The sequence below is a fragment of the Festucalex cinctus genome, chromosome 8, assembly GCF_051991245.1.
Source record: "Festucalex cinctus isolate MCC-2025b chromosome 8, RoL_Fcin_1.0, whole genome shotgun sequence".
Lineage (NCBI taxonomy): Eukaryota > Metazoa > Chordata > Actinopteri > Syngnathiformes > Syngnathidae > Festucalex > Festucalex cinctus.
Genome location: NC_135418.1, coordinates 26,529,379 through 26,542,343, shown reverse-complemented (window position 1 = coordinate 26,542,343; position 12,965 = coordinate 26,529,379). Strand labels below are relative to the sequence as shown.

Sequence of the window (12,965 nt, the reverse complement as noted above, 5' to 3'; positions counted from 1 at the left end):
CGCTCGCTGCATCCTGTTATCAGCTGAATTGCCGCTAATAGTCCGCATGGCAACATAATGTCACCTATCATTTGGAGGCCAGGTTTCAAAGCAGGCTTTCAAATAAGGGGTAGAGTTTGAAATTATTACTAAATCATTTCAAAGCAGGATTTTAACACAGGGTTTGTTTGTTTGTTGTTTTTTTTAATCCAGGGTCTTATTGGTTTCTGAAGCCAACGTTGGGGTTTCATATTAGGGATAAAAGCGGGTTTTGAACAAGGGCCAGGCTTTTTAATTAATATTTGCAGGCTTTCAAACAAGGATCCGTTTTATTTATTACTGTACGTATAAGGATTTCTAGTCAGGGTTGGTTCAAAATTAGATTTTCAGGCCAATGTTCCTAAATTAGCGTTAAGGTTTACAACTAGGGCTGGGTTTAAAATATTGATATATCGATATCGTATCGCGCCCCCCCCCCCCCCCCGTACTGTGGTTGTAATTGATTTAAATGATCATTTTTTGGCCATGTTAAATAAAACTTACATTAATGTAACTGCAATGGATTCAATTCCTCCTGTAAATATTCAGATTTTTACTAATGCATTAAATTAGAGCAAGAAGTTTCTACTCTTTGCAGCATTGGTACTTTTGACTGTCTAAAATATGTGCTGCATGAATTCCTTCCTCAACTGAATCGAAAATCGTTGTGAATCGAATCGAATCCATTCTGGAAATCTGAATTGATACCCAGCCCTATTTATTTAGTAAGGGTTGAAGTTTCAAGTTTGGGTTTAGTATGATTGGTATTCATAAAACCATTAACTTTCACGTGCTTCTATACAGTAGTTAAATTTCTGTCAATCAAGCATACAACGTAGTGATGGTAGAGCAAAGTTTTTCTTTATTCTGGCGCTTTCGTTTGCAAATGTACACTTGTTGGACACTTCATTAGGTACACCCGTACCAGTCATTTGCTCTCATATGATTGTGCATGTGCAATTCAATGTGAATTAAGTGGGAAATCAATCATTTAAAAAAAAAAATAACCATACAGATGATGGAAACAGTGGTCAGCACGTCTTGAAATTGCCACCTTCAATATTGTGATTGCGATGTCCATGTATTAAAAAGTTACTCTTACACGAAAGTCATCGAGTCAACCCAAAATGTTCTTTACAATATGTTGAGCAGCCCGCTAGTCTGAACTAATTTTTGTGGAAAATGCTCCCGTTTTTATCCATATCAGGGGGCAGCCATTTTGTCACTGTCGACTAAACATGACATCACAGTTGTTCAGCGCTCACGTAACAACCAATGACGGCATAGCTTCAGAAAACAGGTGAGCTATGATTGGTTACCTGTGCTCTGAGCAGTCGACAGCAAGTGGCAAAATGGCCGCCCCCATGAGATGGTTAAAAATGGGTAGACTTGGCTATTTAATTCATATTCCACAAACGCAATATTAATCAAAATACTACGTTTAGACTCGTGGGGCGAAATAGAACATATTGTTTAGAACATTTTTGGGATGACTTAACTTTTAAGCAATTGTTAGGACAACTTCACAAAATTCCACCAAACAAGGATGGCGTAAACATAATTTTAGTCAGTAAGCCATAAATTCTACGCCAACAATAACGCAAACAAATCATATCAACATTTCATGAATCAATGATATGTGAACTGCACTTCTTGAGCACTGAATGTATCTAGATAGACACGATATATATAAATTTGACGGATTTATAATAAAGCTATACCAACAAACCAAAATTAAAGGTGGGGTCTTCCGTTTTCACTCGTGCGGCCGACAAATTCGCCCGGCCCCGTCTGCAGACAGTGAGTGACACGCCCCCCGCTCTGCGATTGGCTGGAGGGGTAAACCACCCGCTGTTGACAAAAAAAACACAAAATGGCGAAATACAGGCTTGGGGGGGGGGTCGGTTTAGGAAAAAAAATCACCACCACACATTAACAGAAGCCCAGAGGTGTAGATTGAGAAGCAGTTCATGGGTATACATCCTGTGTTTATATAGTGCATTTTCCTGAGTGAAAACGGAAGACCCCGCCCTTAAGCATGATTTGTTTCCAAATTACAGCCTTTGCGATTTGTGATGTCGATTTGAACTCCGTTATTGTTCAGCCCTTCCCCAAGGGACGGCTCACGGACCCCTTGGAAGTCCGAGGACCCCGTTTTCTTTAACGTGTCACCGAGCCCGCATCCAAAGCTCACTTATCGTCATCTACATGCTGCAGACCTTGCGGCAAGCCCGCGTCCACTTTCTCGGCGAGTGCCGGCGTGCTGCCCGGATACGGACTTGCCCCGGCGCCGCCGCGGCACACCACGCAGCCCCGCACCACCTCCAGCAGCGTGACCCGGAAGCGCTTGATCCGGAAGGCGTACACCAACGGGTTGAGCGCCGAGTTGACGTGCGACATGAAGATGCCGGCGTAGACGGCCATCTTGGGCGTGTCGCGTCCCGGGTGGAAGAAGTCGAGGCAGTTGACGATGTGGAGCGGCAGCCAGCACACGGCGAAGAGCAGCACCACCAGCGCCAGGGATTTGGCCAGCTTCAGCTCCTTCCGGTAGTAGCGCTCGCCGTCCGACGTGGCCTGGGCCCGCCGGTTGAGCTGCCGGCGGATGACGCGGAAGATCTCGGCGTACAGCCCGATCATGACGGCCAGGGGCGCCACCACCCAGCCGAAGAAGTTGAAGTAGACCATGTAGTCCATCCGCATGACGGCGGTGAACTCGCACACCATGTAGTCGGAGCCGCTCAGGTTGCCCAGGACTTGCCGGTTGTTCCAGCCCAGCATGGGCACCAGACCCGCCAGGAAGGAGACCACCCAGCACAGGCACACGGCCACGTACGCTCGCCTCTGCGTCACGATGGTGCTGTACCTTTGGAAAGCATAGTCGGAAACCATTACAACCGTCAAGTGAGCAATATGGGCGAATGGAAAAAGACAGCAACAGACTCACGCCTTTGTCAGTTGTTTGGGCGGACATTTTAATTTTGCTGAAAGCCTGCGATGCACAGTGAAATTGATCGGCCAAAGGATATATGGTGCTCTGAAAGGCGTAATCAACAGGAGTCTACCTCCTCTCGATTGGCCATCTCGGCCGAATGAGCTGATGTTTGCGTTTGTGATGTCAAACGTTCCGCTGAAAGAGATGAAATGAGTGCGGCCGCTTTGGTTTGCAGTGAACAGAACGAGCGACTGTACAGAACGCCAAGTCATGGTTGGGGTCTTTTAAGTTGATCGCCTGAGATCGGAATCGGTACTGATTTTCTTAAAATCTTGCTGATCCTTGAAAAGAAAACTGATCTTACCCAGCGATCTCATCTCACACCGCAGAGGCCTGAAAAGTCCGATTTGAAAGAACTTCTTTATGTGCAATTAAAACAACCCATTTGTATTGTTTCACAGGTTTGTTCGATGTTTTACAATAAAACAAGACTGGAACATTGACGGCTGTGTGCTGTTGGTTATGAAAAAAATCGACTTTTTAAAGATTGGGGATCGGGCAAAAACTTGGGATCCGTGCGCCTCTAGTTTATAGTTAGTTTCCAGCCTGGGTTAGTGTTTCATAGAGCTGTATAAAGAAAAAGTGGGGCTGTAAATTAGAGTGCCAAGATTGGGTTAGTGTTTCAAGGGAAGTTTGAAATGAGGGTTTAAAAGTTGGTGTCAAAATACTTCTAAGGACGCAAGGATACAGCTTCTAACTAGAGCTTCGGCTAGTTTATAGTATATGGCTCCAAAAGACTTTTTTTGTAGGTCTTGGGCTGTATCATATACCTCCCAATTTCCACAGAAAAATGAAGCGAGTTAGAGATGCCGCTAAGTTGTGGAAGCTCCCTGCACTTGGCAGGTGGTGTCTGGTTGGTGCCGGATTTCACTTTGCTTCATCTTTCTTTCCTTTGATCCTTCCTCTGGTCTCCTGATAACTTCACAACTCTGGCGGGACTCTGAAGTATCCGGTTAAGGTGAAGGGTATGCGATTTTTATTAGGTTTCAGGTGAATTCAGGAGCACAAACATGTGCGTATGCACACGCACAAAAAAAATTGAGTTATGAGTCTAAGATTAGGATTTCAAATTAATGCTAAATTATTGCTCGTGTTGTGAACCTTCTAGTTCAGGGTTAACCAATTCCGGTCCTCGAGGTGCGGAGTCCTACAGGATTTTGATGTTTCCGCCTGATACGAAAGCTCAGGATCGTTATCAGGCATGCTGATGAGCTGATTATATGAATCAGGTGTGCCAATAGGTGGAAACATCTCAAACCTGCAGGACTCCGGACATCGAGGACCAGAATTGGTGAACCCTGTTCTAGTTGGTCCAATCAACAGTTACTGAAAAACTCTCAGGAGGCTTATGAGGAAATCCTCCTTAAGAAACATGTTTTAAATTCCTTCACCTAGTGGGTATCTTGACCCTCAGGTAGCGGTCGATGGCAATCGCGAGCAGCGACAAGATGGACCCCTGAGTGATGATCACCAGCAGGCAGGACAGGAACAGGCACGTGTAGAACTGCGTGCTGATCCCCAGGCTGATGGTGACGGCCAGCGGGATGACCAGGACGCCCACCGCGATGTCGGCCGCCGCCAGCGACACGATGAAGCAGAAGGTGGTGTTCCGCAGGGCGCGGTTCACGCACACCACCACGACCACCAGCACGTTGCCCACCACCGACGCCAGGGCGATGGCCGCCTCCACCGAGATGTACAGCGTGTCCACGGGCTCCCGTTCCTTCACCTCAGGGGAGGACGACATGGTTCAGAACGATGGATGCAAACGGGCCCAACTTCTGGCTTCCACTTTTCCAGCGTCCATCGCGTTCCTCCTGAGATGTTGGAGATGTCGAGTGCAAGCTGCGCAGATTGTGCGGACTCTCTCTCGCTCTCTCTCTGGTCCGTGAATGCAGGCCAGTGATTGAGGGGCGGGACGTTGTTTTCTGCAGTAGTTGGAACTATATGTGTGTGTGTGCGTGTGTGCGTGGGTGTTCTCCAAGGATGTGGTCTCAGTGTAATTACGGGAAGGATGCTTTTTGGCAAGGGCTTTTTGAATATAACTTTAATTGGAAATGGATGCATTAGCGCTGATTGCTGCGCGTGTATACACGTCACAGGCAAGTGAGGCAACGGCGAGAAATTTATTGACATCGTTTTTTTTTTTTTTTGTTTTTTTTTGACTCAGTGATACAGTCAATGGTGGTCAACATTTAGCTAACAGCTAATCAGTTGCTAATCAGCTGTTTTCTGAAAATCTCACCTACTCTCAAATCTTGCAGGGATAGACGGATTCAGCAGTTTTAAGGAATAGCAGCAGCGGCCATTTTGAAGAATCATACGGCCAATGATTGACCGATTTAAAACTGTGTAAACTTGCCAATTTTCAGTTAAACTTTATAAGAGATGCTGCTGACCGCATGGGAGCTCCCTGCACCTTCTGTTTTTGTTTGAAATTAAAACTAAAAATTTACATTTCAGATATTTTGAAATATTGGAAAACTTTAATTAATGGAGAAAACAATGGGGAACTATTTGTTTTTGTTTGTATTTAACTTTTTAAGACATGCTAATGACCCTAGGAGGTATCTGAACTGTTTGGTATTGAATTTTAAAACAAAGATGTCTATTGACTAAGATAAAATAAATAAATATTATATTTTGTATATATTGTAAATCTTAAAAGTTGTTCAATAAACATCAGCTTGAAAAAAAAATCAACAAAAAGATGGAGTTTTATGTTTTTTTGTGTTTGTGGCATCAATATTACTCCTTTTACTGAAAATGAATATCGGTTCAAAATATCGGTTATCAGCCTTCTAGATTACGAGTATTCGGTATCAATATCGGCCTTGGAAAAACATGTTATTTTATCTGTTTGTTTGTTTTTGTTTGTTTGTTTGTTTGTTTTTGGAATTTGGTTTGGTTTATTGAACATCGAACATGGAATACAAATTATAAAATGACTTGTCTTGCTCCGGGACTCAGGGACACATTAAATACACATCCCGTTATCTCAGTTTTGTTTATTTTTACTGTAATTCCCCTCTGTAATAGGTTTTGTTTTGTTTTTTCTACTGAGTTTTACAGGTTTTACCTTTAAGATGTTTATTGCCATTCCAAGTTACTACTAACTCAATGCCAACACATAATCCAAAATCCCATAGATGGGCTACCAGAACTAGCTTCATGTTGTGTTAGTTCTTAGTAAGGCTGTCACAAACGAATCTTTTTGGAATCGATTATTCCATCAATTACTTTTGGCATTTTCAGTGTGTTTGGAGTTAAAGAAATTAATCAAACTTGACATTTGCTGATGAATCCAATACAGTAATGTCAAATTTGTTGTGTTGCTCCATCATCATCCTGAATGTGATTAGTGCCTCACATTGTGTCACTTGTCCCACCGCGCCACAATTAGCTGCACGTTAATGTACATACAGGAAAGACATCAACCACTGTGCTGATGTTTGTCAAACCACTTTACTTTCTTCTTCGAGGGAGAGGAGCGTGTCATTGAGCCACCGGGTGTCACTCTGTAAACACAGTCCTGTCTGTGCTGCTTCTTAGGGTGAGTCGTTTTACGTTCTTTTATCTTACAGATCTTATTTTACGCTTGTTAAAATGTTACTTAAAGCATCAGGGGCATGGGGCAGACGTTTGCTTGCTGTGGTGTGAAAGTCATGATTTTGATTGATGTGGACTGTAAGAATCTAGTAATCTAGAATTATTTTTATATTGAACTTGTGGCAGAGTATGAAAGTGTCTCGGAATATTGCATCCATGTAAAATGGCAGAAAAATCCCAGATATCAAAATATTCCCTAAAGTGTGGTGGCCAGAGGAGGCCACATCGTAGCTCCACCCCTGTAAAGCATTCGTACAGTTTCAAGGTTTTTGATGATTTCCTGTGGCAAACTTGCAACAGGTTCTAATATGTGCATTTATACCGCTGGTGGCGCATGGCTGAAATCTCCTTATGTCACAATAAGATAAATTTGACATTTATTTATTTATTTTTAAACAAGTCAGTCCACACGTGGATGTTATTTTTATTTTACTTTTTTTAAAAGTATTTATTTTATTTTATTTTATTTTTTTTACAAGTTGTTGACCAAATATCTCTTTGGCTGCCAGACGTTTAATAATGATTAGTAAAATTCCTTTGAATGGAATGTGATCTTTCATTTAGTAGCCACATTCTATATGTAGTAAAGGCAAACAATATTCTTTTTTCCTTGAAAGATGAGTTAAAATACTCAAAAGCGGCTGGCACTGTGGATTTTTTTGTTTTGATTTTATAACGTGTGGCAGTCATTAGAAGTGTTGAAAATGACATGATGCAAATGGATCTATTTAATGATGCAATGTTAATAGTTAAATCAACGTATACTGTATATATATCTAAAAAAAAACAACATTTTTACTAATATTTCACTACAGTATTTAAAAAAATTCAATACAGAAATCTTTAAATGCAAAAATGAATAAATACATTTTAGTTAATAAATTTTATGACGAAAAAATACAGTGTATCAATCCCTCCATTATCTGTACCACTTATATAAAAAAAATGGTTAAATATATTGAGATATGTAATATATTTGAAGATATTTAAACATAAAAATTCACAAATATACAGTATATAAATATATAAACTATTGAAAAATATTTAAACATAAACAGGAAGACATACATTTTAGTTAACCAATTTTAGGATAAAAAAAACAACTGCTTCCAATATGACTGGCTCACCTCTGCTTTATAGATCATATAACTAATTTTCTAATCTAAAATGCTTATTTATTTAGTGAGGACAGATTGTGACACGAAAAAAAAACTTCTTCTTTTTTTTTTTTTTTTTATTTATTTATTCATTCATTCATTTGTTTATTTATTGCCGTCACGCAATTGCATGATTATGCACTCAAAAGCCACTTGGGGGCGGTAGAGCTGTAGCTATTAGAGCATCCTGCATGAACACTCAGCATTCCCTATAATTCATCCAACTCTGTTGTCCCCAGCGCAGCTCCACTCTAGCATATATAAAGTCCAATAAAACTACTTTATTTTGTCCACCATTTGAGTATTAATAATAAAAGAGACATATTGTGCATTGTTTTGCTTCTCCTTGTGGGAAGAAAGCCCAGAATGTGGGGAAAGATAATAAGTATTTTCAGGCAGGGACTCAGTATTAATGGCTGATTATGATTGTTTAATTTTTATTTTTTTTGTTAAACTGTTGTCACTTTTGTAAGATTCAAGTGATTTCAATGGACATTTTGGGTTTTTTAGTACTTTTCATTAACAGAAAGGCTACCAACAATTTTGTCCACTTGTGCGGTTGCCGCTGCATGATCTTGTTTCAGACAGTGTCATCCTGCGCTGTTTCACCCTTCTGTGTCCAGACAAAGCCATCATAAGGTTATGTAGATTAGCCACACTAACATATTAGTGGGGCAGAAGTGCAGATCAGCTCACTCAGACACAGTTTCAGAAATATCCAGATAGCTATCCATTTGTTTTGGTTTTGTAAATGTAACCATTTTAAGCATGTAATGGCACGTTGTTGTCCACACTGTTGCTACTTTGGTTGTTGTCCGTGGTCTGGCTGGACTGAGAGCCTTGCAGCTCGTCCCCGCACGTGACGCACCTCCTCCAGATCTTCAGGTAGGCCGCCCTGATCTTGCGTATCTTAAAAGCGTACACCACCGGGTTCACGGCTGAGTTGGCGTGGGACAGCAGGATGCCCGCGTGGAAAGCGCCCGCCGGCACCTCGGCCGCTTCGAAGTAGGCGACGCAGTTCAGCACGTGCAGCGGGACCCAGGAGAGGGCGAAAAGGGTCAAGACCAGGGCAAGGGAGCCCGCCAGCTGCCTCTCTTTCTTCAGGTAGACGTGAGATTTGGCCTGGGCGGCGTTGCCGGGCTTTTCTCGGAGGTTGCCGCGAATGACGCAGAAGATGTAGCCGTACAGCGCCGACATGACGAGCAGCGGCGTCAGGGTGCAGAGGAAGAAGTTGAAGTAGACCAAGTAGGACATGGGGATCACGGCGATGAACTGGCAGGTGAGCGTGGAGTTGGGGGACCGCAGGGAGTCGGCGTCTCCGTTGTGCCAGCCGAGCATGGGCGCGAAACTCAGAGGCAGGGCGACGAGCCAACACGCAGCGACCGCCGACCACGAATGTCTTTGCGTGACCGTCCTTTTGTACCTGGAAACAAGGAAGAAGCTTCACTTATTCTGCCCTTATTCTTTGCCACAAGTCCCAAGTTACCACTGATCCACTGATTTTATTTTAAAACTAGTGGCAAGTACAATAGCCAAAGCTAACCGCGATTCTCATCCACCATCAGCATATTTTGCGTCGTATTGTTGGCCAAGCATTCCATTGTTCCACAGAGCGTTTTCGTTCAGCGCGGCGCAGGCCATTTGTAAAACCAGATTCCAAAAACACGTGATTAGTAACTAGTCAACTTGAAACATTAAATGTTTACGCAGAGTCGTAAATTCGACTCTTAAATTAGTCGATTAATAGGTTCAACATCTTGCCAGCGTCCCCACTTGGCTTCAATTCAAGTGGACTGTACGGTAGATAATGGACAATTGAAATTTTACAAAGTACTTGTGATTTTTTTTTTTTTTTTTTTTTTTTTTTTTTTTTTTTTACTCCTCTAGATGGCACTCTTGGTTTAAAGACACAGTGGAAATTAAATCAATTTCCACCCGCAGTGGAAATTGAATCAATTTCCACCATCTAGAGGAATATAAAAATAAAAATATTGCAATTGTTTCATGAAGCTTCACGAAGCTTCATTTTCCCCATCAATGCTGTTTAAAAAAAAAATAATAATAATAAAAAAAAAATCCATCTACGTCAGAGAACATGCAGTGTAAAAAAAATAAAAAATTAAAAAATTAAAAAAAATCTGTAACACTATGAACAAACAAATGCTATGATGTACCGAAACCTTAAGCATAGATCAGAAACGTCAAAACTTTTTCCTCCGGGGAACACATACAGAAAAATGAAAGCATGCACGGTACACTTGGAAATTTTTAATTGTTAATTTTGCTTATTCTGGTGGGTCCACTTGGCCGCCAATGCAAGTAGATTATAAATTACAAATTGCAAAATCCTGCTAAAAACATTAGTTTACCTGAGAGGGACGTACACCCGGAGAAAGCGGTCCAGCGAGATGGCCATGAGCGTTAGAATGGACGCCAGGGTCAAGAGGATGACCACGCAGCTGATGAAGAGGCAGTCGCGAAAGGACGTGCTCACCCTGCCGTCCACCAGCACGGCCAGCGGGACGGCCACCAGGCCCACCGCACAGTCGGCCGCCGCCAGCGACACGATCAGGCAGAAAGTGGGCTGCCCGACGCTTTTGCTGCTGTGCACGGCGACGACCACCAGAACGTTTCCCAGGACGCAGCAGACGGCTATGAGCACCTCCAACGAGGCGTAGACCGCCTCGCCCGCGTGCATGGCGTCTCCTCGATCTGTGGCTTAGGACTTCATCTCGAAGCTCGAATCGTTTGAGGAAGTCGAGTGCGCTTCTTTCTATTCCTGTTCAGAGTGACACACTTTGACACTTTGCGAATTTGCAGTGTGGGGAAGAGGCCCTTTTGCTGGTTTCTTTGAATGGGTGCCATAATGACACAAAAGTGAATCAGCACTGAGATGAACTGATGGTGTTGTAGACAAGACCATACCAACCAAGACCAAGACATTATCGATACTGAGACAAAACTGTTTTTATTGCTCACTTCCAAAGCATTAAAATGAGCTGTGTTGGTGGCCCTAAACTTTAGCTTTTTGGAAATGAAAATGTGTTCCCCCGATCCCAGAACAGCCCCAAACAAGACTTCAACTTCCACATGTGTTCAAGTGTCAACTTTCACATCTCATGATTCATTCTCTTCCACTTCTCCACACATCACATGCCAGCTGGAATTACTTTCACTATTGCTCACACAGTACTCACCGGAAGCAGACAGACGTGACATGACTATTTTTTTTTTGTGTCACGTGCAGCCTGGAAGAAATTGAACTTTTACCTTATACAATACTGAGGAGGACAAAATGGTAGTTGCACAGTTTAAACTCATTCACTGCCATTGACGGAAAAAGACGTCAAATGATGCATTTTTGCTGGGCTGGCAGTGAATGTGTTAATACAGGCAAAGCAGTTTTATCTCAGTGTGCTTCACATAATTAAAAGTACAAAATTTAGACGAATTTACAAACAAGAGGTAAAGACATTTCAAAGCGATGTAAAGAAATAAAATGTATATCATTACTAAAATAAAGTCCAGTGCAAGAACATTTTAATAAAACGATTGAAATGATTTGTTAATCAAAGCTACTGAGGGGGGGGCTTTCATTTCTGTTCACAGCTTATTCCATTTGTGTGCAGCATAACAGCTAAATGCTACTTCACCATGTTTTCTTTGAACTCTGAGCTCCACTAATTGACCTGATTCTGCAGACATCAGAGCCCTACTGGGTTTATATTCAATTGGGCTTTTTTTTTTTTTTTAAATATATTGAGGAGCTAAAGTTGTTAAACCATTCGGCGTTTTATAGACCGGTAGCAGAACTTTAAAATCTATTATTCAGCTGACAGAGGGCCAGTGTGTTGCCTTTGGGACTGTAGTAGGATGTTCATCACATATGTTCATTAAGTTTTTAAGGCAGTGACTCCAATTGTTCACTAACAATAATAGCAGCAGATAAATAGTAAATATAGTTCAGTTTTCACCTTACTTTTAAACACTCGGATTTAAATGACTAAAGCAAATTTCACCATCACAAAAACATGACAAGAAAGATTTTGTTTAAGTGCCGTGGTTTGGTTCATAGTCACGTGGTGCACAGAGGGGAAGAAACTGAAAATTTTGAGATTATGTATGTGTCTCATGCAACTTCCCTTTTTTTTTTTTTTTTTTTTTTTTAACCCTGTTATGATTGCATGTGTGCATTTTTGCGGTCAAAATAGAGCCCTAATTTCTCATACTCTCACATAGTGACTAACAAACTGAAACCACTTTTTTTTTTTTTTTTGGAGTAAAATACACTTTTGAAACGGGTTTAGCCAACTGTTCTTTATTTCTATTAAAAACAAAAATGTCAATAAGCAACAATATTATCATTCAAGGCTCCACAAAAACAGTATTTGTTCCCAACGATGGCAGCCTGCAATCTGCTTCACTTTGTGCCCCTCAAGGAAGGTAATAGACTGTATAGTTATCGCCTCATGGGGGGACCGGCTGCATCCCACAAACTATACAACCTACTACCTCACCTCGCTAGGCTCCACTCACCATTAAGTTTAGTGCCGAGAGAGAGAGAGGATTGGCTCACTTTCCGGTAAGCTGTCGCTGAGTGAGCTGTCTCACGGGCAAAGACAGTAGATTGTATAGTTATCTCAGAGGGGACACAAACCCCACAACTATTCAATCTACTACCTCAGCCGAAGGGACAGAAGAGAGGGAAGGCGGAAGATCAAGTGCCGGTTCATCTATGGCACAAGAATAAAAAGAAAAAAAATGTTAGGTTGATGGGGGGCTTCAGTGAAATAATGTGGCAAAATATATACAGTAAATCAGATGTTTCCCTCAAATTGTGAAGTATTTCCAGTAAAGCAAGAAACTAAAAGGTAAAAGTGTATTAAAAGTACAAAAAAAATATGACAAGGACTGAGACTTTGCATTAATAAATATGAGACCCCGCTTAAAAATGTTTGTAATAGCCTGTCAGTGCCACAAGATGGCTACTTTTGTCTATATGAAACTCCTCAACTCACTTCAACTACAGTATGTTCTTCAGTAACAAGATGGCAGCAAAACGCTACTTTTGTCTATATGAAGCTCCTCAAGTCACTTTAGCATAATTTTGTGCCGCAAAGAAGCCACAAGAAGATGACAAAACAATATGTTTGTCTATATGAAGCTCCTCAACTCACTTCAACTTACAG

General features: G+C 41.7%; 2 protein-coding genes across 2 annotated transcripts; both read right to left on the bottom strand.

Annotated features, from left to right (window-relative positions):
- Window positions 1–1,988: 1,988 nt before the first annotated feature.
- LOC144024253 (adenosine receptor A1) lies at window positions 1,989–4,908 on the bottom strand. Its single transcript, XM_077530423.1, has 2 exons — window positions 4,402–4,908; window positions 1,989–2,881 (listed from the first exon to the last, which is right to left on the bottom strand). The coding sequence occupies exons 1-2, from the start codon at window positions 4,755–4,757 to the stop codon at window positions 2,209–2,211; spliced, it is 1,029 nt and encodes a 342-aa protein (XP_077386549.1). The 5' UTR covers window positions 4,758–4,908; the 3' UTR covers window positions 1,989–2,208.
- Window positions 4,909–7,899: 2,991 nt separating this feature from the next.
- Window positions 7,900–11,298, bottom strand: LOC144023879 (adenosine receptor A1-like). The gene is made up of 2 exons (XM_077529805.1): window positions 10,146–11,298; window positions 7,900–9,199 (listed from the first exon to the last, which is right to left on the bottom strand). The coding sequence occupies exons 1-2, from the start codon at window positions 10,472–10,474 to the stop codon at window positions 8,539–8,541; spliced, it is 990 nt and encodes a 329-aa protein (XP_077385931.1). The 5' UTR covers window positions 10,475–11,298; the 3' UTR covers window positions 7,900–8,538.
- Window positions 11,299–12,965: the final 1,667 nt, after the last annotated feature.

Coding starts and splice junctions, on each gene's coding strand:
- LOC144024253 (XM_077530423.1), bottom strand. CDS start 4,757: ATGTCGTCCTCCCCTGAGGTGAAGGAACGGGAGCCCGTGGACACGCTG. Junction 2,882..4,401: donor AGGGTCAAGATACCCACTAG/GTGAAGGAATTT, acceptor TGCTTTCCAAAG/GTACAGCACCATCGTGACGC.
- LOC144023879 (XM_077529805.1), bottom strand. CDS start 10,474: ATGCACGCGGGCGAGGCGGTCTACGCCTCGTTGGAGGTGCTCATAGCC. Junction 9,200..10,145: donor CGGGTGTACGTCCCTCTCAG/GTAAACTAATGT, acceptor CCTTGTTTCCAG/GTACAAAAGGACGGTCACGC.